Here is a 27,787-nt window from a genome sequence, read left to right on the forward strand (position 1 = left end):
GGACTAAAGTGAGCCTTGGCCTTTTCTCAGCCTCTCAGACTTTGCCCTCCTGTTTGGATTCCCAACATTGTACGCAGGAGAGCCACAATATATAGAAATTCTCTCCTGCTTCTCAGCAGGGCTTCTGAAGAAAAGAGCTTAATCTCTCCATTACATGAATAGGGTTTTTTCCTTTTACTGTAAAATGTTTCAAACATAAACAAATAGAAAGAATATTATGTTTTGAGTAGTGGCTCATGCCTGTAATTCCAGCACTCAAGAGGCTGAGGCAGGAAGGCTGAGTTCAAGACCAGCCTGGGCCCCTCAGTGAGAACTTGTCTCCAATAAATAAGTCAATAAGAATGGCATAAAAGGGACTGGAGGAAGAGCTCCGTGGCTGAGAGCAGCTGCTTTGCAGAGGACCTGTATGGGTACACTCAACAACCACACCACTCAACAACCACACCACTCAACAACCCACCACTCAACAACCACACCACTCAACAACCCCACCACTCAACAACCACACCACTCAACAACACACACACACCACACCACTCAACAACCACCACACCACTCAACAACCACACCACTCAACAACCACACCACTCAACAACCACACCACTCAACAACCACACCACTCAACAACCACACCACTCAACAACCACACCACTCAACAACCACACCACTCAACAACCACACCACTCAACAACCACACCACTCCTCAACAACCACACACCCTCAACAACCACACCACTCAACAACCACACCACTCCTCAACAACCACACCACTCAACAACCACACCACTCAACAACCACACCACTCAACAACCACACATAACTCCAGTTCCACGGCGTCCAGTACCCTCCTGTGGCCTCCATGGGCACCTGCAAATGTGTGATGAAGACACATATGCTAAGATACACACACACACACACACACACACACACACACAAAATGTAAAAAAAATCTTTGTAAAAGGATAGTATAATGGACATACAGATTCCTTAGGTTTGAAATTGGGTACTTCAATGTTTAATTTTTACATCACTTGTTTATTTTGGCTAAAGTACATTTAAAGTCAATTAAGGGAATATTGACCTTTAACCTGGATCCAAATGCATCTCTAAAATCAAAGACCATTGTCCTGTATAACTATGGTATTCTGGTCACACCTAACACGATATGCATGCTAGTCTCCCTCATATCCAATATTTAAATATTCTCCAACCACCTTAAGCACCACAAGGTGAACAGTGACTTATTCTCAGAGGGTTGTCTTATGGCAGTGGCCTTCCGTCTGACTGATGGGGTTAGACAGCCAGCTGGCAGGCATTTGGGGTGAGAGTGGGGTGTCTTAGCAGGGAGGCTTCCTGCCTGGGGAAGCCTCTCTCTATGCATTCTGTCTTATGTGGTTCAAGGTACTAAGATCCACATCTCTCAGGAAGCACCTCCTCCTAGCCACCTTCAAAACAAGTTCTTCCTGCATAACAGGGCCTTGGAGGAGGGGAAGAGTCCACAGGCTGACATCTGTAAATTGAAGACTTGCAGCCTCGGGCTCCGTGGGTGGTTGGTGTTTTTAGTTCTAGCAGCACCCACAGATCCTGGGTCCTCTTCCCCGGGGGTGTCCAGGACAACAGGGGGTTTACATTGAATATGTACCCTGTGAAAGGCTTCCTGCCCCAGAGGAAACTTCCCAACAAGTGCTTGGGGATGGAGCAGACTGGATGTCTCTGCTGAGATTCCAGCAACTAGGAGAGCTCTCGAAAGTTCTCTGTCTCTGTCTCTGTGTGTGTGTGTGTGTCTGTCTGTCTGTGTGTCTGTGTGTCTGTGTGTGTGTCTGTGTGTCTGTGTGTCTGTCTGTCTGTGGTGTTAGACAGAGCTGGGCATGGTGTCACATCTGTAGTCTTAGCACTGAAGAGGCCGAGGCAAGAGAATCACAAGGTAGAGCTGAGCTCTGACTGCACAGCCAGCCCTTGTCAAAAACAGAGATGGTGTGTGTGTGTGTGTGTGTGTGTGTGTGTGTGTGTGTGTGTGTGTGTGTGTGTGTGTGTGTTAGTGAGGCAACCACACAGGTCAACTTACTACACCTTCCTGTTGGGGGTTCTTGTGCACCAATAAGATGAAATCTTTGGTGCTCTACAGAGCTTTCCCTTTCCTGGTCATCAGTTTCCATGCATGCCTATCATCACGTGATCCGGGTTCAGGGATGGGGCGACTTAAACAAATCTCAGTATGTGTGATGCTTTCTGTATGGGGCCAGTGCAATAAGGAAGATATCCAATAGGACCCCCAGTGTCCTACCAACTTCTGCTGATTCCCTACCTCGCCTGATGGTCCCAAACTCTATAACACAACAGCACAAGTCATTCATAGTGACTCCTAGTGCTTACAATTCTGCAGACAGCATACTTTTCCTGACTCAGTCCACCTCATACTCCCCCCGGAGGTCGCCTGTTCCCTTGTATCCAACCACCTATAATGTGACAGGTCTTTGCAAAGTGTGTTTCCCCTACCCTCATCCTTTTGGACCACATCTTTGAGGGTCCCCAGTAGCCTAGAAATCAAAGCTCATACTTCAAGACTGACATTCGAGGCCCTTCCCAAGTCTATCCCTGCCTCCTTTCTATGACTCCTCACAAGATGTCCCTAGAACTCCTCACAGTAGCTACACAAGGCTTCCTGCAACATGGTGAGGAGTTCATGTCTCCCAGTCTGTGTGTACCCTGGGATGCTGAGTTCACCCCAGATTGTCTAACTCTTTCCTCATTCTATATAAACTCTGTGCCCCACCCTGATACCCACTGTCCACCAGGATCTTACCCTGGAGCTTGTCCAGTGATCAGCAAACTTGGCTGTATTTGCCCAGGGAATTTTTCAATGTCCACTGTAGATCTGAAGTCCAGAAGGATAATGAGGATGTTTAGAAAAAGGAAACAAATGAGAGAGGAAGTCCAAGGCCTGCCTGAATTTCTCCACGATAAGGGCCACAGGGAGCTGCCCTAGCTCTGTCCTCCCAAGGGCCATGGTTGACCAGATGGCCAAAGGCAAATCTCCGGCAAAGGATTGATGCTACACAGACTAGGGTCAAAGACTTGGGTCCTATCTGAGGATGTGACTTACTGGGTGACCTCAGGCCCCTCTCTGGGTCACTATTTCCTCTACATTCTTCCAGACAGGGGTGTTTTAATCAACTAAATTTTGGCAAAGATAGTTTAACTACTGGATACCATACCTCTTCATGGTTCACAGCTATCCAGGATTCCAAATTCCCCTGGGGACTGCTGGATCCATGCCCCCCTCCTCTCTCTGACTCAAAACCATGCTCTGAGGCAGTACTTCTGGAGGGACAGTTGCATGGTGTCAGCCAGAATTTTATTAGAGAGTATCAGGCAGAAGTGGCTAAGAATAGGTGTCCCGTAGTGATTCAAAATGGGAGAAGGCTGTTGGTAACCTGTTTGCCTTGCAAGCACAAATACTTGAGTTAGATCCTGGAACCCACACTAAAAATAAAGGAAGAAACAGGGAAGGAAGGAATGAAGAAACGCAAAACCGGATGGTTAGCAGGAACCTGGATTCTCAGTGCTGGGGAACCCGAGACAGGTGGGTTCCTGGGGCTTGCAAGCCAGCCAGCCCAGGCTGTTTGGCACATTCTAGACCAATGAGAGCCCCTGTTCCAAAAAATAAGGTGGAGAGTGCCTGAGAAACAGCACCTTAGGTTACCTCTGGTCTCTATGTGCATTTACACATTTATGCCTGTGCATGTGTGCACACATGCACACACACACAAATATGGGATACCACTTGGCAATCTGTGTGATCATTACTCTGGCTTAAGAAGACTCCAAAAGTGAGGAACAGTCATTGTTCTGTCCTCAGACCATAAAAATGGACATCTGGGTTCCTGAGATTAAAAAAAAAAATTAACTAGCTTAAACTATAAACAAGGCTATTGGCTCGTGTTGTGGGAAGATCTGGCTTCAGACATTGCCTGCCTTCACTGTCAAGCAGCTCTGGGTTTTCTCTGTCTCCATCCTGCCGCCCCTCAGTGGCCTTCATCTTCATGTTCTGTTTGTCAACAAGATTACCACAGTAGCCCAGCCTCTGGTCCTTTGAGATTTTCCCAATCCAGTGGGGAGAATTAAACCCACTTGCCTCCTAGTTTAATCCAAAGTCCCAGGAGTGAGAGCCTTCTGGCTCAGAGGAGCATGGCTTGGGCCAGGTGCCAGGCGCTGAGTCTGGGAATGCTGATTGCCTTAAGTCTTGGTCACACCAATCCCCTGCAAGAGGGTTCACCAGGAGCAGTGATGGGGGAGGTCTCTAATGAGAACCTGGCACCAGAGGAGAGGAAAGTTTGTGGGTAGGCTTATACACAGAAACAGCAGGTATCCACACGGCATCCCTGTCTTCATATCACAGTACAGTGTGACAGAAGGTGAAAATGTGAGGGGAACCCTGAGAGTTGGGGATGAAGCCCCAAATCCGAAGGTATCTAGCTGTTGATAGGCTGGGCCTGGGAGGGTACCTAGTGAGTGGTGTGTGCTCCCAGATGAGCAAGGTAAAACAGTTGGCTGGCCAGTCCCAACTTCCTCTTTCAGAGGTCACCTCCAGGAGACCCATGACTGCCCCACTACTCTCTCCACCTGAGGATGCGCCAGTCACAGATCCCCTAAGCCATATCACTACAAGCATTCTAGATGAAAGAGGTGAAGCATACGGTCCCTAAGAGGACACACAGGTGCTGGGTCTCCTTCAAACTGCCTTTTCTTTAAATGATTCTGCGATGTTCCATGACAGTCCCGTGCTAATTTCCATTTGCCAAGTTGAAAAGAACTTAGCAGCCCTTGTCTGGACCCCAGTGGGTACCTTTGTTCAGTACGTGACTTCCAGTCCTAGACAAGTGAGGTCTGGGTGGCAGGAATAGGTGAAGGAGGAGGTCTTCCTATGGACCTGAGCTAGGACAGACACAGTGCTAGTTGGACCACTGGTGACCTGGGAAATGAAATTTCCCAGGAATGAAAGACCTATTGGGGTAGAAGCCAGTCATGGCCAAGCCTCAGCTTAGACCTCTTTTTTTATTAAGAAAATTTTTATTCATTTTACATACCAACCACAGATCCCCCCTCATCCCTCATCCCTCATCCCTCATCCCTCCTCCCGCTCCCCCCCCACCTTCCCTCTCCAAACCCTCCTTCGAAAAGCTAAGGTCTCCCCTGGGGAGTCAGCAAAACACCTGGTACATTAGTTGAGGCAGGTCCAAGACCCTCCACCCTGCATCAAGGCTGTGCAGGGTATCCCACCATAGGTAATGAACTCTAAAAGCCAGCTCATGAACTAGGGATAGATCCTGATCCCACTGCAGGGCCCCTTAAACAGACCAAGCTACACAACTGTCTCCTGTATGCAGAAGGCCTAGCCCAGTCCCATGTAGGCTCCACAGCTGTTGGTCTAAAGTTCATGAGTTCCCACTAGCTTGGTTCATTTTAGACCCTTCTCTTGATGGTAGTGGAGAGCACCCTGCTGTCTGGGTGCAGAGCAGTCACTGGTGTTGACCCACTTAGACACTGGTCCAGTTCTATGTACTTTGATGCTGCAAGCCAGGAGGTCCCCTTGGAGGGAGGAAATAAAGAGAAGCTCCCATGTCTATGTTGTTTCCACAAGCTTCCGTCAGCAAGGCTGAGTCGGGGGTGGGGGTTGGGACTGATGTTCATTTTCCATGCAGAGACCGAGTCCAGGTAAGAGTTATGAAAGGGAGACTCGGAATCTCAACTGTGAGGTCTAACCCCAGAGCTTTGCCTGGGCCCTGGTGGAGACTGTGATTCTCTCCAACCCAGGCAGAGATGAGGAAACAGGACTGCCCAGAACGGTGGCCACGTCCTAAAGTCAGAGGCAGACAAAAGCTGCCCTAGTGCCACTGCTCACTCCCAGAGGCCTTCACCTTCTGCACACCCACAAACCCTCAGCACCTGACACTTTTCCCTTGATCCCAGGCAGCTGCCCTCAGACTCATGTCTACCACAGTGCCATGTGTTGCCATGCTGTCTGCCCACCCAACCCTGCTCCTGGGCCCAGCCATGCTGGAGGGCAGGAGAGAAGCAAGGGCTTCTTCATCCCCTCTGACTTCCTAGAGACTTAGGAGGCTGGTGGGGGCTGGGGACTTCTTGTGGGGCCTCACTTACTTGCTTAAGCCTCCCTAGTCCTTGTGGAATCTGTTTTTCCTTTTTCTGTGGCGAAGGAGATGGTGAGGACTGGGTAAGAAGGGTCAGTATCCTGTCCCATCTTCATAAGCAAGAATGAACAGAGGCTACGTATATGAAGGAGATGCTGCAGCAGACTCCTTTGTTCTGCCCAGGTTTGGCCCCAGGAGTTCCAGGCTGGTGTCCAACATCCTATAACAGGTCATCTATAATCACTAGAATGGCACCACCCATGCAGGGGAGACTGAGGCAGGGACAGAGTGGCAGAGCTTAGTGATCAGCTCAAGATTCTGGGGAAAAGATCTTTGACCTCCACCTGGGGTTATACTTCCCCCAGAGTCAGAATCCAGCAGCAGCAGCATTGCTCGGGAGCCAAGAGGCCTGAGAGGATCCTCAAGGCAAAACCTGGGTGTCAGTGAGAAGATTGTCTAGAGCTGAGGCAGGGGTACAGTCTGGGGCTGTTGTAGGGTACAGAGTGGAGCTGGGATAAGGGCTCATCTGGGCCTAGGATGAGTTCAGTCTTGGGCTAAGATGGGTTATAGACTGAGATTGGGTTGGGGGTTCAGTCTGAGGCTATGGTGAAGACCTTGGCCGCAATGGACATCCAGTGTGGAACTCATATCCTCAGGATGAGAGCTGGTTCAGCCTTTGCTGGCCCTGCTCAGCCCCCTGCTCCTCAAGTCTGTGGATGAGGCTGACATCTCTGTCTGCTTTGTCCTCAGGGCAGCCGGGCAGCCAGCCCACAGCAGGAGTGTGAGTACCTGCAGATGATTGAGATACAGCGCCAGCAATGCCTGGAGGAGGCCCAGCTGGAGAATGAAACCACGGGTGAGTCTGATGGAAACAGAGGAGTCCCAAGTTCCCCTGTGTCACCAGCCCGTCCAAAGCATGCGCCTTCCATAACCATCAGTCAGATGGGGATCGAGGGTCAGGGTCACACCACAGAGCTCTGGGTCTGAGAAGTCACACAGCAGAAGGGCCACGATGCCTCCATGCTTTCCTGACCCCACCAAGTCTGAGGAGCTCCCAGTTCTTATCTAGAAACAACACGGTAAACCGTGGATGGCTGTGAAAGTGCAGACAGTTCCGCCTTCAAGGGTCCAGCCATGGCTGCTGGAGTACCTGAGGTGGGAGATCTAGGGTACTCAATGGTAGAGACCTTCCATGATGAGCCAAGTGGGTCCATGGCCTCTCCGTCCCCTCCCTATCCCACTGCTCATGGGAGCACTCCCAAATAACTTCCTTGACTCCTGACTTTCCCAGAGAGTAGATGAGACCAACTGGCCAGACCCTGTAGAGGCCATCAGGACAAAGGGGAGCTCTGTCTACTTGGCTTGGTCGCCCAGGGTTGAGTAAATTTGAAAAGGTGGGAAGGTCTAGGGAAGCAGAGGACCTGGGAGAATGGGAAACTCAAGACTCACTGTGTTGGGAGAGGGCTAGCATGGCGTGGCAGAGGCGGGAAGGCAGCTGGGCCTCCATCCTGGGTCATCTCTCCAGGCTGTTTATGGTTACATAATGGGAGCAGGGAGCACCTGTCCAGCTTGCTGGCTCCTGGCTGCCGACACCATTCTGAGGCTGTTATGTAACCTTTTTGGGTCCCTCCTTAACCCTGGTGCAAAGGCCTCCTGTGCTCATGGGTGTGTGTGTCTGTGTATTCTCACAGATGGGCCTGGCCTGAGCCACACTTTATGGCAGAATGGCCCCCTGACTCCTGTGACCCTGAGACTGAGGCCTGGGTCAGTGGGTGACGAGACTTAGCCTGCCTACTGTCTGTATGCCTCACCCTGTGCTGCCAAGCTACAGACTCGTCTCAGCAGGCCTCAAGAGCATGGGGCAAACCCAAGAAGCCCCGACTCCAGGCCCTGAGCTCCACTGCACCTCCTCTCCAGACTTGTCCCCAGAGGGGACTGGCCACCCTCATGAGCCCAGTGAGGTCACTGCTGGCACAGGGTGCCTGTGGAGTGCCAACGCCCTGTACGCAACAAGGAGACTGGGATCCCGAAGAAGGCAGGCATAGATCTGCAGATTTCGGGTCTGCCCTGACTGCTGTTGAGGCTCTGTGCATGTTCACATGGGCACAAGTGGGCACAAGTGGGCACCCCTGGCTCACGTCTACCTAAGGCTGTGCTTGGTTCTCCAGTATACCACTCTGCCTGCTTCCGAGTGTCCGTGTGTGAGTGCATCCGTGTGGGGTCAGTTTGTGCATTGTGTCTGTCTGCGTCTGCTCACTTGGTGGCCTTCCGATGACCATTCATGTATGTTTGCATGTGTGTCTGTGGTCAGTGTGTCTGGAAGTACATGTAAGTGTGTGTCATTATGTATAGGAAATTACATAAAATTGACTTCCTGGGGGCTTTGTGCCTGCCTGCCTCTCTATCCATCATCTCAGCCTCTTGGTTTTCCTATTGGGGTCTTAGCCCTGCATGGGCACATGGGGAAATCTCCTGGACACAGTCATTTCTACAAACCAAGCATTTCATGACTGTCATTCCTCCTTGCTTCCCAGCGCAGCTGCCCCAGCAAGTCACCCACCCCTGAGGTGCCCCCTGCAAGGGGCTCCCCAGCCCGCACACCTGCAGGCCTCTCTTCCTCAGGGTCTTCTTGCTGATCTGGGTCCAGTTCACAGCATGGCCTTGGCCATGCTGCACTTCTCTGAGGCGAAATGCAGAGTCCCCACAGGGCACACCCAGTGCCCTTCAATTCTGTCCCACCTCTGGTGAAGCTGAACCCCCGCCCCCCCCCCACTCCAGCCCTGACTGGCAACTCTGAAAGCTCGAGGTCTGGCAGAGACCCAGACACAATAGCTGGCCTGCAAAACAGGGTGTGCCCAGCACTGTCAGCAAGGGTACATAAAGTCCAGCAGCGGCCAATTTCCCAGAGAAATGCTACCAAGCCCTGTAAACCAGGAGAGGAATGTGTGAATAGGCAAGCCCGAGGCTCGGCCACACCTCATCCTGCCACCTTGCCTCCATTTCCTCATCTGTGAAATGGACCGGTTATATAAGCTGCTTATTTAGAGACTGAAACAATGTTGGGACATTCCAAACCTAGAGCTGGCTGATGTTAATTGAAACAGGTCATAAATCATGAGCAGATTTTCCCAGCCTGAGGAGCTGCTCTACGTCCTCCTAGGAGCAGAAGACGGACCATCGGCCAAAGCCAACCATGGGACTCAGGATAGATGAGGGACATGATAAAGTGGCAGGAGCACAGGAAGAGAGGATGCACTCTGGGTGACTTCCTTAGCCTTGGCTGCAGGTCCAGCCACACTGCTACAGCACCAGGGGTCCTGTCCCCCCTCCCCACGCACCCCACTCCCCTCCTTAGCTGCCACATGACCACAGCACTGAGAGTCCGGAGGCTCTTCCCCCAAGTGGATGCACCCCTCCACGTCCTCTTCCCAGGCCCCCTTCTTGAGAACTTGTGAACCTTCGGACCTGGGCTGGTCTGGGCTTGGCCCAGCTGGCGTTGACTTTGACTCTGGGGTTGGGTTTCCTTAGCAAATCGGTGGGGCTGGCAGCATTGCAAGAGGCAGCCTGCTCCAGGAGAGGGGTCCCGAGGAGTCGTCTTTCCTCAGGGACACCCAGTTTTGTAGACCCCCTGGAAACGCCCCTCAGCATCCTCACCAGCCAGGCTGCAATGCTCTGCAAGCTCTGTGAAGAAGTGCTGTCAGTGTGCTTCCCAGTACCCAGCATCTTCTGGAAACATCTCCAGTGCTGCCTTTACTATTATAAAACAAAGCTCAGAAAGAAGATGCATACTTGTGTTTTTAAACAATGATGGTTTCTAACAGAGCCTCTTGAGATGGATCTTGCTCTTTTGAATGTGGATTAATAGCCTTGTTTGTGTCGAGAAGGCAGGCTCAAACTGTGGGGCTGAATTGCTTGAAACTGCTGCTGGTAATTTGGTAATGTAAGATTTTGAAATCTAAATGTCTGTTTTCTTACAAACCATAAAAATGAAGGCCACTCATTGTGCTGCTAGAAACATATACGACTCGCTATAAAAGAAAAAAACAGAAAGGAGAGTGATTTATAATCAAATGCCGTATGCATGTGCAGGCGTGATAGCAGTAAAAGATAAAGGAGACAGTCTGAAGGTTGTGCCTATAAATATAAGCTCTGGGAACGAGAGCGCTATAAACGCGGATTGGAGTGTACAGCTGTGCCGTCACTGACTCAGATACCACAGGCGAGCACTACAGAAGGTGACATGACCTTCTCACACTTTGACCAACTCCCATTAAAGTTCAGAACAAAATGAAAACAGGTTTTGCTCCCTTTTCTCAGGGACGGCTTTCCCAGAACACTCCACAGAGTTAAAGCCACTGTTCTGAGTATTTGGATGCCAAAGCCTCAGCTCTTGTCATTCAAGAAGACTGACACCTATACACATGTCCAGTAACTCATCCAGAATGAGAGACAGTTTGCCATTGGGCAGAACCAGCTAGCTACCTGCCTGGCATCTCTGGTGCTCGTCTGTCAAATGGAGATGTAGCTCAATTGGCAGTTAGCACGCACAACAAGCCCTAGGTTCGATCCCCAGCATCATATAAACTGGACATGGTGGCACACACCTGTCATTCCAGCAACACTCCAGAGGTAGAGACAGGAGGACCAGACGTTCAAGGTCTTCCTCAGGGCCAGCCTGGGCTATACAAGACCCTGTCTAGAATAAATAACTATTTGATGCCATGTAGGGAAGCTCCGTCCCATATGGAGAGAGGGTCCTCTTTTCTTTCCATCAGAACAGGACCTCTGCAGCCTGGGCAGGCATGGCCTCCACTCTGACAAGCCCCTCTAAGGAAAGGAGAGGGAGAGTGGTCACTGTGCCCATTTGTTGACACGTGTCCTCTGCTTTCACCCCACAGGCTGCAGCAAGATGTGGGACAACCTCACCTGCTGGCCGCCCACCCCTCTGGGCCAGGTGGTGGTGCTGGACTGCCCACTCATCTTTCAGCTCTTCTCTCCTATTCATGGTACGAGCTGTGGGCTGAAGGCCAGAAGCTGGGCCACATGTTGTGAATGGTGTCAGCTTGGGGTCTTTGCCACTTAAGGAAGTGAGAAAACTGTCCAAGGGTCTAGCGGATCCTGGGGGCTTCACGACCAAGGATGGCATTGAGAGGGCTTGTGGGATTTGATTAGCTCTTCACACGGAGATAAGCGTGTGGGAAGGGCTCACTAAATATTTGCTCAGCAATTGATAACTGATTGACTGGCAGGTCTGATTGAGTTATGCCTCCCATGTTCTTGTTGTCTTGGTTATGACTCAGTCTGTCACAGCCTGGAACAGATGACCTTTGGGGCCCTAGGAAACCGCCACACAGCTTTGCTTACATACCTTGTCATGTTCTATTTGATCAAACATTCATGTTAGACAAAAAGGGAAGAGGCCCCCTTAAGACCTCCAGCCCACATTCAGCCAGTAGATGAGATACCTCCCGTCACTCTGAGCTCCGTGCTACACAGTGGGAAGGGACTTTGGAGACTGTCACCTGCCTGCCCTCTGGGAGTCATGGTGCTAGCTGGAGACACCTTTAAGTGAAACAATAAGCAAATGTACAGTAAATGGGCAGAGGTTCTGGGAGGGAGGAGGATGTGGGGACGCAAGTGATGCTCTGCTCAGATGAGGACCTGAGGGGATGTGAACAAGCTAGCCCTTCCTTAGCCGCAGACCTCACCTCAGAGTGCACATGAATATGAAGATTTGAGCTTGTGAAGACCTTGTGAAGTCTATGCAGCAGTACTCAGCGGACCCAGTTCTGAAGCTGAGGGAGGGAATGGGAGACTATGGCTAGTGACTGGATATACAGGAGAGAGTGTGGATGAAAGGGTGAGATCAGTTGGCCTTCAACCCCAAGGGGAGCATTTGTAAGTTTGGATAAAGGGTGATGCCAACCCCCACTCCTGTCCTTTAGGGTAACAGGAGTAAGGAAAGCATGCCCCCTACAAAGAGTCTTGGTTCTTACGGAAGATAAAAACCGGAGGGTTAGAAGGAAGTCTACTCTGGCTGAGTAAAATACCTGCAGGAGGACTGGAGGTATAACTCCATGGGAAAACTCCTGCTGTGCAAGCATGAAGATCCCTATGAGTTCAGATCCCTGGCACCCTTGTAAACACAGACATGTGGGGTGCATCTGCAACCCCAACATTAAGGGCAGAGCTGACAGAGATGGGAAAAAATCAGGTGGTTAGATAAGTTACTAAGATCCCAGTTGGCGGGCTGCTGGGGGTGAGAGCCCAGAGTGCCCAGTCTGTACAGGACCACTGAGGCAAGACATAGGACTAGGTACAGATGGATAGACAGACAGTAGACGAATAGACAGGTGAATAAAAATTCAAGTGGGCCATGCCAAGCAGTGGGGAAAGGTTGAGTTGCAGCCTCAGGGACAATGAGGCATTCTCTGTCCCTTGGCACACACACTGGGTGTTCAGATAACAGGTTGGTGGGGCAAGCCTAGCGTTAGGTGTCCTGCTCTTTGTGGGGTTCAAATGAGGGGGTTTCTTGAACCTTTTATTGGTCTGGTGTGTTTGAAAATTTCTTGCCTGGTTCTTCTGATATGGTCTTAATATCTCCACGGGTCTACATGTTCTTAATGTGCTCTGGTAAGTGTAGAGCATGATTCTTGTCTGTTGGCATGACTGAATCACTCCTCGGTCTGTGCCTTCCAATTGGCGCTGCACAGGAGGGACGATGTACACACACCAGAGTCCTCCTGCCTCTCTCTGTGTTTGCACTAAAAAAAGGGGCCAAATTCTGTTTTGTAAAATGGAGTCACAGCAACGTCTGTTCTGAGCCTGTCTTCAGGCAGCTTCTCTGCCGGAACATCTCACCCTAGGGGAACCCCAAGGGTCTGGGTCTGGGAGCTGGGGAGAGCGAGTTCTGGGTCTTCTGCCCTGCCTCCTGGCTCTAGACTCTGCATCTCTCCCTGTCACCTGCTTCCAGGACATAACATCAGCCGTAGCTGCACTGAAGAAGGCTGGTCACAACTGGAGTCGGGCTCCTACTACATTGCCTGTGGACTGGATGACAACACATCGAGTCTGGATGAGGTGAGGGGGTCTTGTGCCTCTGTACACCGAGGTCCACTTTCCTCAAGCTTGCACTCCCGAGGCCCGTCCCCTGACTCCCCCAACAGGGTACACACAGGCCTTTCATGAGGATCACACCCAAGGGGAGCTGTCCTCAGAGCAGCCAGAACTGAAATAGAACCCCCAAGCTGGTCTGCCTCTACATCTGCAATCCCAGCACTTGGGAGGCTGGAGTGAAAAGATCATGAGTTTGAGGCTAGCCTGGGCTAACCCTCAAGCTGATTTACATCTCTACGTCTGCGATCCCAGCACTTGAGAGGCTGGGGCCAAAAGATCATGAGTTTGAGGCTAGCCTGCGCTATAAAGGTAGACTCTCAGAATTCTATTTAAAAAAAAAATGAGTGATTGACAAGTGGGAGTTGGAAGTTCCACTCTTTGCCACACTGATATCCAACATACACAGCAGAAAGAAGGACCCATTTACCCCGATCACCTCTGGGCACAGTGTCCATGTGTCTATGAAAACCAGAGTGTAGTGGGCACCACTCAGCTGCTCTTGGGAGCCCTGAGCACGTGTCTTCCTTACGTGAGGCAGGAGTACCAGGAGAGCAATAGCCAGCTCGTCCCCAGTCCCAAGCTGAGGTCCCCCGACTGCTACCCAAGATCCTTGCCTACCTCCCCCAGCAGCAGCAGACCGAGTTCTACAGTGCCGTGAAGACTGGCTACACCATCGGCTACAGCCTGTCCCTCGTCAGCCTCCTGGTTGCCATGGCCGTCTTGAGCCTGTTCAGGTGAGGCCCAGCCCCAGCAGCCAACATGAAATGTCTCTTTTTGGTGGCGCCCCAGTGTGGCCCTCTGTTGCCACGTCGCCCTCAGACGGCTCACAGCCCCTGCCCTTGCTTCTGCCAGGACGGTCTCAACAGCAAGTGGCCAAGGTGTGACCTCCAGAGCAGTCTTGTCCCCTTTCCTGTATACGGGGCACCTGAGGGAGGGCCTGCCAAAATACTCTTGATGCCCAGGAGGTTGGGGACTAGGGTTGTCACCTTGGAGGCAAGGCCTGTAACATGGAGGCCACAGATCTTCCCACCACCTTGCCTAAAGCATGGCACCATGCCAATCAGGGTGAGGTAGTCCAAGGCCCCTTCCACATTCTAGATGTTTCTGCCCCTTGCAGGAAGCTGCACTGTACCCGAAACTACATCCACATGCATCTCTTTATGTCCTTCATCCTGAGGGCCACTGCTGTCTTCATCAAGGACCTGGCCCTCTTCAACAGAGGAGAGATGGACCACTGCTCTGAGGGCTCGGTGAGGACCCACCTTACTGCCCACACCCCTGCTCCACATCCTCCTCATGCTCACGCTTCTCATCTTCCTCCTCTTTCTTCTTCTCTGCTCCTTCTCTCCTTCTCCTTCTCTCCTCCAATCTCTCTCCTCTCTCCTTAAGGACAGAACCACACACACCCTGACCACTCCTCCAATCCCTCTCCCTTCTCAGCAGCAGCAACCGTTGGTTGCTGGGCCATCTGAAAGTTCACATATCTGTTAATAAGAAATTAACTGTGGCCGGGCGTTGGTGGCGCACGCCTTTAATCCCAGCACTCGGGAGGCAGAGCCAGGCGGATCTCTGTGAGTTCGAGGCCAGCCTGGCCTACCAAGTCAGCTCCAGGAAAGGCGCAAAGCTATTCAGAGAAACCTTGTCTCGAAAAACCAAAAAAAAAAAAAAGAAATTAACTCTGCTAATAAGAAATGCACGTGGGCACGTCATAGTCAGGGCCCAGAGCCCCCCACACCTCATAGTCATGACCCAGAGCCCCCCACACCTCGTAGTCATGACCCAGAGCCCCCCCCCACACCTCATAGTCAGGACCCAGATCCACCCACACCTGTAGTCATGACCCAGAGCCCCCCACACACCTCATAGTCAGGACCCAGATACCCCCACACCTCATAGTCAGGACCCAGAGCCCACACTCATAGTCAGGACCAGAGTCAGGCCAGAGCCCCACACCTCATAGTCAGGACCCAGCCCCCACACCTCCAGGACCAGAGCCCCACCTCATAGTCAGGACCCAGAGCCCCCCACCCTCATAGTCAGGACCCACACCTCATAGTCAGGACCCAGATCCCCCCACACCTCATAGTCAGGACCAGACCCAGGTCAGGCAGACCCCACCTCATAGTCAACCCAGAGCCCACACCTCATAGTCAGGACCAGACCCCCACACCTCATAGTCACTCATAGTCAGGACCAGAGCCCCCACACCTCAGTACCTCATAGTCAGGACCCAGATCCCCCCACACCTCATAGTCAGGACCCAGAGCCCCCCACACCTCATAGTCAGACCCAGACCCCCCCACCTCATAGTCAGGACCCAGATCCCCCAACACACCTCATAGTCAGGACCCAGAGCCCCCCACACCTCATAGTCAGGACCCAGAGCCCCCCACCTCATAGTCAGGACCCAGAACCTCCCACACCTCATAGTCAGGACCCAGATCCCCCCACACCTCATAGTCAGGACCCAGAGCCCCCCACACCTCATAGTCAGGACCCAGAGCCCCCCACACCTCATAGTCAGGACCCAGAGCCCCCACACCTCATAGTCAGGACCCAGAGCCCCCCCACACCTCATAGTCAGGACCCAGAGCCCCCCCCCACACCTCATAGTCAGGACCCAGAGCCCCCCCACACCTCATAGTCAGGACCCAGAGCCCCACACACACACCTCATAGTCAGGACCCAGATCCCAACACACCTCATAGTCAGGACCCAGAGCCCCCCCACACCTCATAGTCAGGACCCAGAGCCCCACACACACACCTCATAGTCAGGACCCAGATCCCCCCACACCTCATAGTCAGGACCCAGAGCCCCCCCACACACACACACCTCATAGTCAGGACCCAGAGCCCCCCACACCTCATAGTCAGGACCCAGATCCCCCCACACCTCATAGTCAGGACCCAGAGCCCCCACACATCATAGTCAGGACCCAGAGCCCCCCACACCTCATAGTCAGGCCCCCATCCTGCCTCATCCCTAGTTTCTGTTCTGACTTCAGCAACTCCCTGCCTCAGTTTCCCCATCTCTGCAAGCCCTCCCCATATTGCTTCCAGCTCAACCCTCTGCTCTCTACAGCCGAGGTGCTGGTGCCCACATTGGTGTCCCTCTCTGCCTGCTCTTGCTGACTGCCTCCATCAGCCCAGTCCTAGGCTTTCCTGGGGTCAGGAGATTCAGGGAACCTCTGAGGAATTCATTGCCAGGCACTGGAGAGTATGCCTCTGTATTTGTTATTTTTTCATTGCTATGACAAAATGCCTGACAGATGCAATGTAAGGAAAGAAAGGTTGGTTTGCTCAGGCTGTGAGGGTGCAGTGTGACATGGCAGGGAAGCCACGGAGGCAGGAGTGTGAGCGCTGGTCACATGGCATCCACAGCAGGAAGCAGAGAGCGATGGACGCTGATGCTCAGCTCACTTCCTCCTGTTTATTCAGTCTGGGACCGTGAGTGGTTCTGTGGAGTAGTCCTGTAAGGCCGGCAAGGCAGGCCTGCAGCTGGAGAGACTAGACTGTGACCCAGGAAAGGACTTTCCAGTCATGGGGGGGCGGGTGCTCCAGGAGGATGCCACACAGCCAGGGGCCTGGAAGAGAAGGCAGGCGGGCCAGGCTCTGTGTGTAGGGGATGGAAATAAATGGCTGCTCTGGGAGGGTGCTTGAAGCTATGAAATGAGCGAGGGGTTTTGAGAGAAGACAGAGGCCCAGGAGTCTTCATTCCCATCATGTCAACTAAGCCACCCAGAGTCCCTTGATCACCCTGCTCCATGTCTCTCTGGATCTCCTGTTGTCCCTCCCTCCTGGGCCATCTCTGCCAGTTCTGATGGCTCCCAGAAGGAAGATCCTCACTCCCCTTCTTCCCCTTACCTCTGCCTCCCTTCCTCTCCTGTCAGGTTTCTGTGCTGTGATAAACACCGTGACCAAAGGCAGCTTGGAGAGGAAAGGGCTGACTTCCTCTTACAGCTGGTCACGAAGGGAAGGCAGATGACGGCAGAGGCCATGCAGGAGCACTGCTTACTGTTTGCTCCTCATGGCTTGCTCAGCATGCCTTCCTGTAGTCCCTTGACCACCTGCCAAGGATGGTACCACTGGGAGCTGGGCCCTCCCACATCCATCATCCATCAAGACCCTGTCCCACAGCCTTACTCACACTGGTGGGGACACTTTATCAGTTGAGGTTCCCTCTTCCCAAGGAACAGACAGCTTGTGTCATTTTGACAGAAAACTAGCCAGTACCCTGTTCTACCCTCCTGTCAGCGCCCACTGCTCGGTCTCTGGGACCCCTCCAACGCCTCAGCTCACACCTTATGGTCGGGGAGCTCCTGAAGTCTCCAGCAAGAATTTGCCCTCAGGGTTCCATCTCCCCCAATCCTCACTGGAGGACAGGGAGCAGGGGCAATGGGCTGGCTCTGGGGAGGGTAAAGAGGTGTATGGAGGGCTGAGTGGGCAGAGAACAAAGGAGAGAGGAAAGAAGACAGGGCTGCGTGAGTCCTGGGCTGGCTCAGAAAGCAAAGGGTACTGAATGGGTGCAGTGGTTAACAAATGGAGAGCCAGTGAGTGGAGAGCCAGCTGCAGGGAGTGAACAGAGAGACGGCTAGGAGCGGGTGAGGAGACGGGGGAGCGGGTGAGGAGACGGGGGAGCGGGTGGGTTGTTTAGCAGACAAACAGTTATGAATGGATGTCTGGATGGTAGATGAATAGATGGCTAAGTTGTCATGAGTTGGGAGGTCAATAAATGGATAAATGGCCAGGCATGATGGCTCACACCTATAACCCCAGTGCGCAGAAGACTGAGGTATGCTAGCTGTGAACTGGAAGGCAACCAGGGATACATAGTGAGTTCTAGGCCAGCCTGGTTATAGTGTGAGATTGACTGAAAATACACTCAAGCATGCATAATGTGCATACACAAATAGACAGATTTCCAGTGGACGGGTAAATGAACAGGTGTATAGACAGACAAGAAGTATGTCTGCACCTTTTGTCCAACTTTCTGACATTGTGAGACCATGTTGTTACTGATAAGCTCATGCTGGAGAATCTTGAAATTCAGATACCAAAAAATATGACCAGAAAAAAATCTCCTAACATTTTAAACAAGTTTACCATTTTGTGTTGGACTGCATCCATGGCTATTCCCAGCCACATGCAGCCAGCCACAGACTGAGGACTGGACATGCCCAGAGTCACTGGGATCTGTAGCCAGAAGTACAGAAGATACATTGACAGATGGATAATTTGAATTACCATCTTGGCCCAAAGTGCCCAAGGATATAAAGTCAAGATCGCAGAAAAACCCACTGTGTACGTCTCAAGAGCCTGATTGGGAGCTGACAGAGATGCAGTGTGTCTGTCCCCACAAGCAGAGGTTGGGCAGTGAGGGACCCGCCACCCCTGAACCTCCCTTCGCTCCTCCCCGCAGGTCGGCTGCAAGGCAGCTGTGGTCTTCTTCCAGTATTGTATCATGGCCAACTTCTTCTGGCTGCTGGTGGAGGGCCTCTACCTACACACCCTGCTGGCCGTCTCCTTCTTCTCCGAACGGAAGTACTTCTGGGGGTACATACTCATCGGCTGGGGTATGGTACCAGGGAGGGGGCCGGGCTGGGAGGGTCACTGGGTGGTGGGAGGGTGCGACCCTAGCCTGCTTATGAGGTGCTCCACCAATAGTGATGGATGTCCCCAGAATGTGTGACCTTGGGGTAGCCCACCTCCTAGCCCCCCACAGCTGCTCTGTGGCACAGAGCCCGAACAAAAACATCCATTTCCCACTTCTGATCCTGACATGAAGGGCCACTGCTAATCTATAAGGGCTTAAAATCAGAAAAGAAAAAAAAACTGTCTAAGCGGTCACAGCCCCTCCGACATACAGCCGCGGTAACTCTGGGAGGTCTTGACACGGTGAACAACCTGTGCCGCCGTAGGCAGAAGCCCTAAACGCCCACCCTTTTCTCTCCCTCCCTCTCTCTGGTTCCTTCTCCAAACTCTCCCTGTGTTCTCTGCCTGTTTCCTTCCTTCCGTTCTTCTTTGGCCCTCACAGGGGTGCCCAGTGTATTCATCATGGTATGGACCATTGTCAGGATCCATTTTGAAGACTTTGGGTGAGTCATTGTCCCATCCTCTCCCTCTGGCTGCTGCCATTTGGGGGCAGAGTCCCTGGGAATGATGACACTTGCCCAGACAAACCACAGCACCAGGTCCAAAGCAAGAGGCTGGAGGGAGATGTGGGGGTAGCAGACTCTGGGGGAGGGCTGACTTTCAAGCTGAGGACTTCTCCTCCCAAACCTCTGTGCTCTCTCTCTTCAGGTGCTGGGACACCATCCACTCCTCACTGTGGTGGATCATAAAGGCCCCCATCCTCACCTCCATCTTGGTAAGCCCTCCTCTTCCCACTGATCCCAGAGTAGACAACTAACCACAGAACACACAGGAAATGAGTGTTTAGGTCAGGAAGGAACCTCAGGTTCCCATCACCTTCCCATGCTTCCAGCTCTCCCTCTAGACCAGGTAAGTTGGAGGCCAGGTCCTCAGGAGAGTCCCCAGATGATTTTCTCCAAAGGGAGGAGCTGCTAAGAGGTACTATGGAGGGATGGCAGAACACTGGGGAAGACAACCCACCCCTAGCCTGCTCTAAGTGACCAACATTGGGGGTCCCTCATTCAATAGGTGAACTTCATCTTGTTTATTTGCATCATCCGAATCCTGGTTCAGAAACTACGGCCACCCGACATTGGGAAGAATGACAGAAGCCATACTCGTAAGTGTGAACCCAGCACGCCAGCTCCAAACTTCCATCCTGGAGCCTTGGATTATCCGCTACACCTCACCACACACCTCTAGAATTACTCCAAACCAGACATTACTCTTATCCATGGCCAGGCTCAGCAGCAGCCACTGCCTGTCACCAGGCAGCCCTCCCTCTGCACCCCACATCTGCTGCTTTCATACTCACCCAGTGTCCTTGAAGCCCAAACCTACTGCCCCCCAGGGAGCTTGATGGGGATGAAAAACCTGTGCCTTCTTCACACTGAGCTGTGCTCAGTCCCTGACCTGTACCTGGTGGAGAAAGGGGATACATTAGATTCCAGCAGGTGATGCTCCAGGGAGCTCCCATTCCACCATGAGGCAGCCATGTTCCATACTCCCCATTGATAATAATCGTACTTTCAGATCTCATACCAGGCAACAGCCAAGAGGTCTCCAAGCATCAGCCCATGCCACACTCAGAGTCCCCTGTAAAATGCTCCCCACTTTGAACAAAAGACTGATGCACACCTCCTCACCCTCCAAGGTTTGGGGTCTATGGGCAGGAAGAGAAGAGGTGTTTACTTTCCTTATGGCTGTAACAAAGTACCTGACAAGCAATTCCAGGAAGGAAAGGTCTATTTTAGCTCATAGTCCAGTGTGCCGTCCATCATGGCAGAGATGTGGCTACAGAGTGTAGGCGCTGGTCACATGGCATCCACAGTCTTGAAACAGAGAGATGAACACTGGCACTCAGCCCACTTCCCCTTTTCATTCAGTCTGGGACCCCAGCCATGGAATGGTGCCGGGGTGGGTCTTCCCACCTCAACTCCATCTCGAAAGCCCCTCCCAGACACGCCCAAAGGTTTGTCTCCTCCATGATTCTAAATTCTGTTAAGATGACAGTTGGTGTTAACCATCACAGAGAGCCACAGTGTCCGTGGGACAGACATTGAGTTCATCGTTTGGAAAGAGGAAGTCCATTCCCTGTGCTGGGTGCTGGGGAGATCAGCAAGTTCCTAAGGGAATCGGAGCTGACAGGAAGGAAAAGAAACACAAAACATGACCAGGGCACCTGTGCAGAGGCCCACAGGACCTTCATTTTACCGTGGCAATGAAGAACGGAGGACCACCATGCAGGCCAGAGGAGCCTGGAAGTCCCACAAGGGCCATCCAGTCCTGGGATCCTAGGTGTCCTTAGACTGGCCCCTGTTAGGGGAATCTCAGCGTGCTTGGAAGACTCCCTGCTAGAGTCACGAGCTGCTGGATTTGGGATTCTATTCTGGAACCCTGCAACTGTCAGGCCTGAGACTGAGGCTTCCTCCCATTCCTGGTGTGACAGCATTCTGTACTCAGCAGGCTGTGTGGGCAGAACATCGCTCTCCTTTCCAGAAGGAAACTTATGGGGCTTGCCCACTGCCGTCCTGCACACACTGGTGTCCTTTACCTCAGCAGCCTTGTTTTCCAAAAGTCCAGCTGCAGTGGGCTAATATTGGGGACAGAACCCAAACTGACCATGGCCAGGTCTATGTGGGGGAAAGGGAAAGGAACAGCTGTCACAGCAGAAGGGGGAGCTGGAGCTGGCAATTCCTAAGGAGGGGCTGGCAGTTCCCACTCTTCAATTTAAAGAAAGCCTCCATCTGTCAGCCTCCGAATGTGGGATGGGTTCATGGCCAGAGAGGTGTGGCTGGGAGCCAGACCCAACAAGGAGGGGAAGGACCAGGGTGCATCTGCACAGAGCTTGGGGTGGGGTCCCAGGACTAAGGCAGGAGAGACAGGGGCACCCCATCCCACCCACATCCCTCCCCCCTGGACCAACTGTCAGGTGGGCTGAGTGTGCACAGTGGAGGGACAGATGAGTGTCTAGAGGGAATGCTGGCCCTGCTGGCACCGGGGTGGCAGAAAGAGAAGCTAGTTCTTGGGAGCAGGACTGTACTGCTGTGGTGAGTGGAGGAGGCATGCAGGATCGGGGAATAGGCAACTCCCAGAGACGGGCACAGCAGAGGAGCAGGGGCCACAAGTCTGCCCTTATTCCTGATGACCAGGTATAAAGCTGAGTGCTCATCGCCCTCCTGCACCTGGGGCACCTGGGATCCGCCTTTGGGCTGGGAAGACTCCATTCCTCAGAGTTCTCATTCCCAAAAGGAGCTAGTGTCCGTGGATGTACCCAAAGCACTTCCGAGGAGACAGCATCTCTCATATGGCTATGTTGGGCATGCATTTACCCTCACTCTTTAGGCAGGGGAGACTGATCAGGAGGAGGGAGACTGGGAAATCTTGCCTCTTACAACTACATTCTCAGTGAGCTTCCTCCAGAAGAGAGAGCATGGAGGGAGTTTAATTCTCTCATGTGCTTCCCCCAGGCAAGGAGGCAGGGGACAAGGAAGCAGAAACATTGACAGACAGGGGACAGGAATAGATGTGGGCATAACGTGGGGGTAGAAGAACCACTGTTCATCCTCACACAGTCTGGTCATCTGGTATACCACACCCATCTCCACGTGTCCCCAGGAGGCTGGCCAAGTCCACGCTTCTGCTGATCCCCCTGTTTGGAGTCCACTACGTCATGTTTGCCTTCTTCCCTGACAACTTCAAAGCCGAGGTGAAAATGGTCTTCGAACTTGTTGTGGGGTCTTTCCAGGTATGAATGTGGGATTAGGGAACTCATCTGGGGTTGCCGTGGGCTCTGGACTTGTCATAAGTGCTGGTTAAACGCCTACTCTGTGTTCAGTATCTCCCTTAACCAGGGGACTGAAGGGACTGTGGGGAACCAGGGATGGGTTGGGTGGGGCTGCGAGTGCCTGGGGTCTTGCCTCACCTCTCCCGTCCCCTTCCTTCTCAGGGTTTTGTGGTGGCCATCCTCTATTGTTTCCTCAATGGCGAGGTAAGCACCTCCCAGATGTTGGTGGCCCGGGGCCAGAACTCCAGGGCTCAGGGTCTACAAACCTTGTTGGGATCTTTGAGAGCAAGGATAGATCAAAGCCTGCCTCTCTCAAGAGTAGTTCTCAGGAGCCTGTAGCACCCTAGTTGCCTAGGGCCTCACTTTAAGATACGCTGTGGGGACACAGCCTGCACTTACATCCCCTGGGTGGGGTTAGGAGCCAGGTTCCTGTGTGCATCCGAGGTGCAGACTACTTCCAGCTAGGCGGGTGTGGGCTGAAATGGGGGGAAGTCATCAAGGAAAGGTGCGGTTGCCGCCATAAAACTGCACTCAAGTGGGTGCCTGGATGAAGAATCGGGGTACACTCTCCAGGCAGCACCCCTCGGCCTCCCTGTACTACATTTAGTGCCCATGATCATCCCACCTTTCCTCTCTCCCTGACGCTCAACCCTGTCCCAACTCTGCTCCTCTCTCGGGATAACATCCACACCTCTCAATGTAAGCTAGGGAACATCCAAGGCTAGCTTAACAAGGCTGCCCTGGAACTCCACAGTATGGGGCCTAACCACCCTTTGCACCCTAGGTGCAGGCGGAGCTGCGCCGGAAGTGGCGGCGTTGGCATCTGCAGGGCGTCCTGGGCTGGAGCTCCAAATCGCAGCACCCGTGGGGAGGCAGCAACGGTGCCACGTGCAGCACGCAGGTGTCCATGCTGACCCGCGTCAGTCCCAGCGCGCGCCGCTCCTCCAGCTTCCAAGCCGAGGTCTCCCTAGTCTGACCGCCAGAGGCCGCCCGGCCCCTTCACACCTCCCCATGCCGGCACCGGGAGCAGAGGTCTGCAGCAGCGCCGCTGACTCCAACCTTTGGTCTCGACACATTCCTTTGCTGCAGCCAGGACCGGGTCCATGGAAGCTGGAGAGCAGGGAGGTCCAACCCTGGAAGACGCGGAGAGGAACCAGCATCAGACTCCGCCTCCAAAGGCTCCTCTGCCAGTCACGCGCACAAAATCAGCATACACCTCCTGGAGAGCAACCGCCGGTCCTCAAAGCTTTGGGCAAAATGGTTCTGCCCTGTTCGTGCCTAGAATTCCACTGTGGCCCTCAAGTCGCTTTGGGTCAAGCGTTGCCAGTGAGACTCCTCTCTGAGGATGCGCTCCTCTCCCCTGTTCTTATCTGCCCGCTCCTCCCGTGGGTGAGTTCCTCTACCTCAGGCAGATATGGTTGTGAGCTGGAGTTTCAGTTTGGGGACCACAGCTGTGTTGTGATCCTCGCTCAGGAAGGAATTGTCCCAGTGTCGGTCTGTTCTCAGACCTGGGAGCTCAGGGACCTACCTTTGGGAAGGGAGCAGACAGCCCCAGCCAGTGCCCACCAAGGGGCTTCGTCTGCAGGACCAATCACACCAGCCTTATGCACAACCAAAGCAATAGTGAGCCCCCACCTGGGTGCTCGTCTACACGCCATTGCCACAGCAAGGGCCAGAGACATGAACACGCAGGCCCCTTGATCCTGAGGTCACAAATAGGAAACTGAGTCTCAGAACAAGTATCTTTTCCTGTCACTAATGCCAACATAAAGACTACCTTTTTACATATTGTGACCTGCTGGATTCTCTTGGAGTTGTATTACCAGAGATATTACCCTCATCCCCCAGTTGCTGTGCCTCCTTAGAGAGTGACAGAGTGTGTCATTGACATTAAAGATGGGGGGAGGGGGGTCAAGGCAGCTTATGCCTCCCTCTACCCTTGCAGCCACACAGCTTCTAACCCAAGCTGGTTTCAGCAGGTCCCCTCAGAACTGCACCTTGTATTACAATAAATATTGGCTCTAACAGGCTTAGTTCCCCTGGCTGGTGTGGGTCTCCTGCATCCTCTAAGCAAGTGTGCCACCCACTTTTCCAATGAGAGATGGAGTTACCACCCTTCTAGCTTTGGACAGCCCTACATTTCCAGGTGAGGACTTATCCCCCAGAGCCTTTGACTCACACCTGGGTGTGAAGAGGTTGTAACCAGCTCCTTTGTGACCCTCACCCCCTAAATCCAGCTGGAAGGAGACTGATTCTGCATCGGACCAACTCAAAACAGCCAATAGAACAGTCAGAAACAGCAAGGTTTCACACTCGTTCCTGAAAACACAGCAAACAGATTCCTACAACCAGGTCACTGTTGCCTAGGAGCCAACCAAGAGGATTAGATCAGGGCAGATGTCCCAGCGCAAGTCAGCGAGGGGAGGCTGTGTGACTAACGGAAAGGTTTAGATGTAGCAGTGTGGCAAAGCAGGTGACATCAGCTGGTCAGAGAGATGTAGCTCCCGAGGGTTTGTAAACGCATGTCTGTGGTTCCACTTTGTAAACATGTGGCGTTGTCTTGCTGGACAAGCCAGACATGGATGCCAGGCTGGTGCAGAGGCCGGGATGGGCTAGCAGAGGCTCAGATACACCTGCAAGGCCCCTTCAAAGGCTGCTGCCACTCAGTACCATCCAGGACATGTCAGAAATACCTCCTGAGGTATGTGAAGGCCAGAAGGGACCCCATGCCTAAATGAATGGGCCCTAAATCTCCCCAGCAGTACTGTCTTGTGGCGTGGGGTAAATCATGGAGCCCTGGGAGGTGTGCAGTTGCCACCCAAGAGGATAAAGAGTGAGTAAAAGTAAGACTCAAGATGTGTTCAAGACAGGAAGGGCAGAGTTGGGGCACTGCTCCAAGAAGGCGAGATGCCCAGTGGAGGGTGTTCTGGGATAGAGAGAGGCTGGAAGCCTTGGTTGAGGAGCTAAGAAAACGTGTGCCGATATCCTGGGTCAGTGACAGCCGTGGGCAGGGGTGACTCCAGGCAGGGCTAGCCCAGTCCCTTCTTCCTCTGCCAATACCCAGGTCGCTCTCCGGTCCTGCCAGGGACCTGTCAAACCAGGCCAACTCATCTCTAGCGCCATCTGGTGGACACTTCAAAGACTTTACCAACTTTGTCCACCTTAGAGCTTAATAGTCAAGGTCTCTCACAGGCAGGCAACTGACACAGAAACAGGCCTCTGTTCTGAGCTCCCAAGAGTAAGATCGAGGGTGTGGTGAGGATCATACCCAGGCCAGCTCCACACCTCCCCTCAGATCAAACCACTGGCCCAAGTGAGTCCTGCCTTGACCCAAAAGAACCTAATGAAACCCAGACGCTGGTGGCTCCTTAAAACTACCCACAGTCTCCAAGGACAAAGGCCAGTTAATTCAGGTGGGTAAGGACAGGGAGCCATACCATCTGAACCCAGAGAGACTCCATCCGCTCTCTGGGAAAGGCCTGATTGCTGGTAGTCTTCCCACTCTGGGACACAGCCTGTCCGAGGCGGCTGGGTTACCTGCTACAGAACGTCACTGAGGTGTTTGAGGGATATGAGAGGCCTTAGGATCCCAAGGAAACGTGTTTAGGTGTCAGGGACACCTGAATCCAGCTGAGTCGATGTTGGGGTGCTTGCCAGTAGAGACAAAGAGCAGGTCTGTCAGATGAGGTGGAGAGATGGTGGGGGCTTGATGCGGAGAAGGACCCAGGGTGTATGTCTGGAAAGGATGCTAGGCCATCAACAGCAAAGTGAGGCGATCGGTTGGGGAGACAATGGCCTGGTGTGGCACGTGTTGACTGTAATGTCTGCAGGGTGTCTGAGGAGAGACCCTCTAAGGCTACTGGAAATATGACATAAAGGGACAGAAGGTGGGAAGACCAAGGCAGCGCCTTGGAAGAAACAGTGAGTGGAAGGGTAAGTCCCCAGCACTCCCACGGGCATGCTGGGCACAGTGGGTGAGGACTCTGACTCAACCCCTCCACCCTAGCTGCCATGCAAGGTCTTGTTTTAAGCAGCAGTGGCGAGCTTCCCTCCCCCCATGTGGGAACAGGAACAGCTCTTATCTCTCTGGGGGAAGGGGAAGGAGCGGGACCACAGCTGGCAGTCATTAAACACCCTGCCCCAGCCAGGATGGCCAAGCTATTAATAGCCCGGAGTCTATGACTCTGAAGACACAGACTCCCAGGAAAAGGGACAGAGTAACCTCAGCAGGCCAGAGGGATGCGTCAGGAGGCCATCTTGGCAATGTCCCAGCCTCCACACAACCAAAATCCAGAGAAGGGAAGTCACTGTAGAGGATGGTGTTGAACCCAGCCCTCAAATCCCATAGCCGTGCCTCAGATAGTCTATATATTGTCAAAGATGGGATCGTTTGGGTGTGCCCTACCTGGAGACATGAGAAGCGTCCACCAGCCAGCAATCCTGATTCTGTCTTGATATATTGTTCATCTTGTATTTTTGCATTAATTTTGATATTTTAAAATACTGCATTAAAATATTATTTACTTTGATTCCTGGGCTGCTGTTTTCTTTACCTGCTTAGATCCCATCCTCTCAGCAACCTCCTCCCTCCTGTCACCCTAGTCCTTGTCTCAGTCCCAGGAGTCCAGCATCCCTGAGTTCCAGGAAGCCACAGTGGGAGAAGCACTGAAGAGCTCCAGGCTGTCCTCTGTGTTTCCACACAGGACTTCGCCAGGGTGATGCGGGAGAGCTGTGACAGCCCCGGCTAACCCAGCAGCTCTTGTCAGCGTAGAGCCCAGTGTTCCCACTGCTCTCCTCAGTGCGTTGGCTTTTCTTCTCAGCCACGGTCCGTAGGGTGCCTGTCAATGTCCTAGGTGCCCTGTCCTCAGAAGCCCATCCGTGGGAACGAAGGATATGCCTCATCGGGAAACGTAATTCATGTAGGACTTACCTTCTGCAGATCCCAAGGATGAGGAAGATAGGTCATGAGGCCATCTTGTCAATGCCCCAGCCTCCACACGGGACAGGAAGGATCATGAATATCAAGAGAAGGGATTCAACTTGACACAAACTAGAGACACCTGGGAGGTTCAATTGAGGAACTGCCTCCGTCAGACTGGCCT

General features: G+C 52.8%; 1 protein-coding gene across 2 annotated transcripts in view; it reads left to right on the plus strand.

Moving 5' to 3' along the window:
• Nucleotides 1-27,214, plus strand: part of Vipr1 (vasoactive intestinal peptide receptor 1) — a 31,507-nt gene extending 4,293 nt beyond the window's left edge. Inside the window, exons 2-13 of one of the 2 annotated variants that reach the window (XM_028890443.2) lie at nt 6,900-7,005; nt 11,048-11,155; nt 13,123-13,229; nt 13,893-13,999; nt 14,383-14,515; nt 18,687-18,840; nt 19,302-19,362; nt 19,568-19,634; nt 19,928-20,022; nt 22,520-22,646; nt 22,848-22,889; nt 23,470-27,214. In XM_028890443.2, the coding sequence (XP_028746276.1) occupies nt 6,900-7,005; nt 11,048-11,155; nt 13,123-13,229; nt 13,893-13,999; nt 14,383-14,515; nt 18,687-18,840; nt 19,302-19,362; nt 19,568-19,634; nt 19,928-20,022; nt 22,520-22,646; nt 22,848-22,889; nt 23,470-23,661 (1,299 nt within the window). In that variant the 3' untranslated portion in view covers nt 23,662-27,214. The remainder of the gene's footprint in view (nt 1-6,899; nt 7,006-11,047; nt 11,156-13,122; nt 13,230-13,892; nt 14,000-14,382; nt 14,516-18,686; nt 18,841-19,301; nt 19,363-19,567; nt 19,635-19,927; nt 20,023-22,519; nt 22,647-22,847; nt 22,890-23,469) is intronic. The other variant, XM_028890444.2, reaches the window with a different exon arrangement.
• The last annotated feature ends 573 nt before the right edge of the window (nt 27,215-27,787 follow it).

The sequence above is a fragment of the Peromyscus leucopus genome, chromosome 7, assembly GCF_004664715.2.
Source record: "Peromyscus leucopus breed LL Stock chromosome 7, UCI_PerLeu_2.1, whole genome shotgun sequence".
Taxonomy (NCBI): Eukaryota; Metazoa; Chordata; class Mammalia; order Rodentia; family Cricetidae; genus Peromyscus; species Peromyscus leucopus.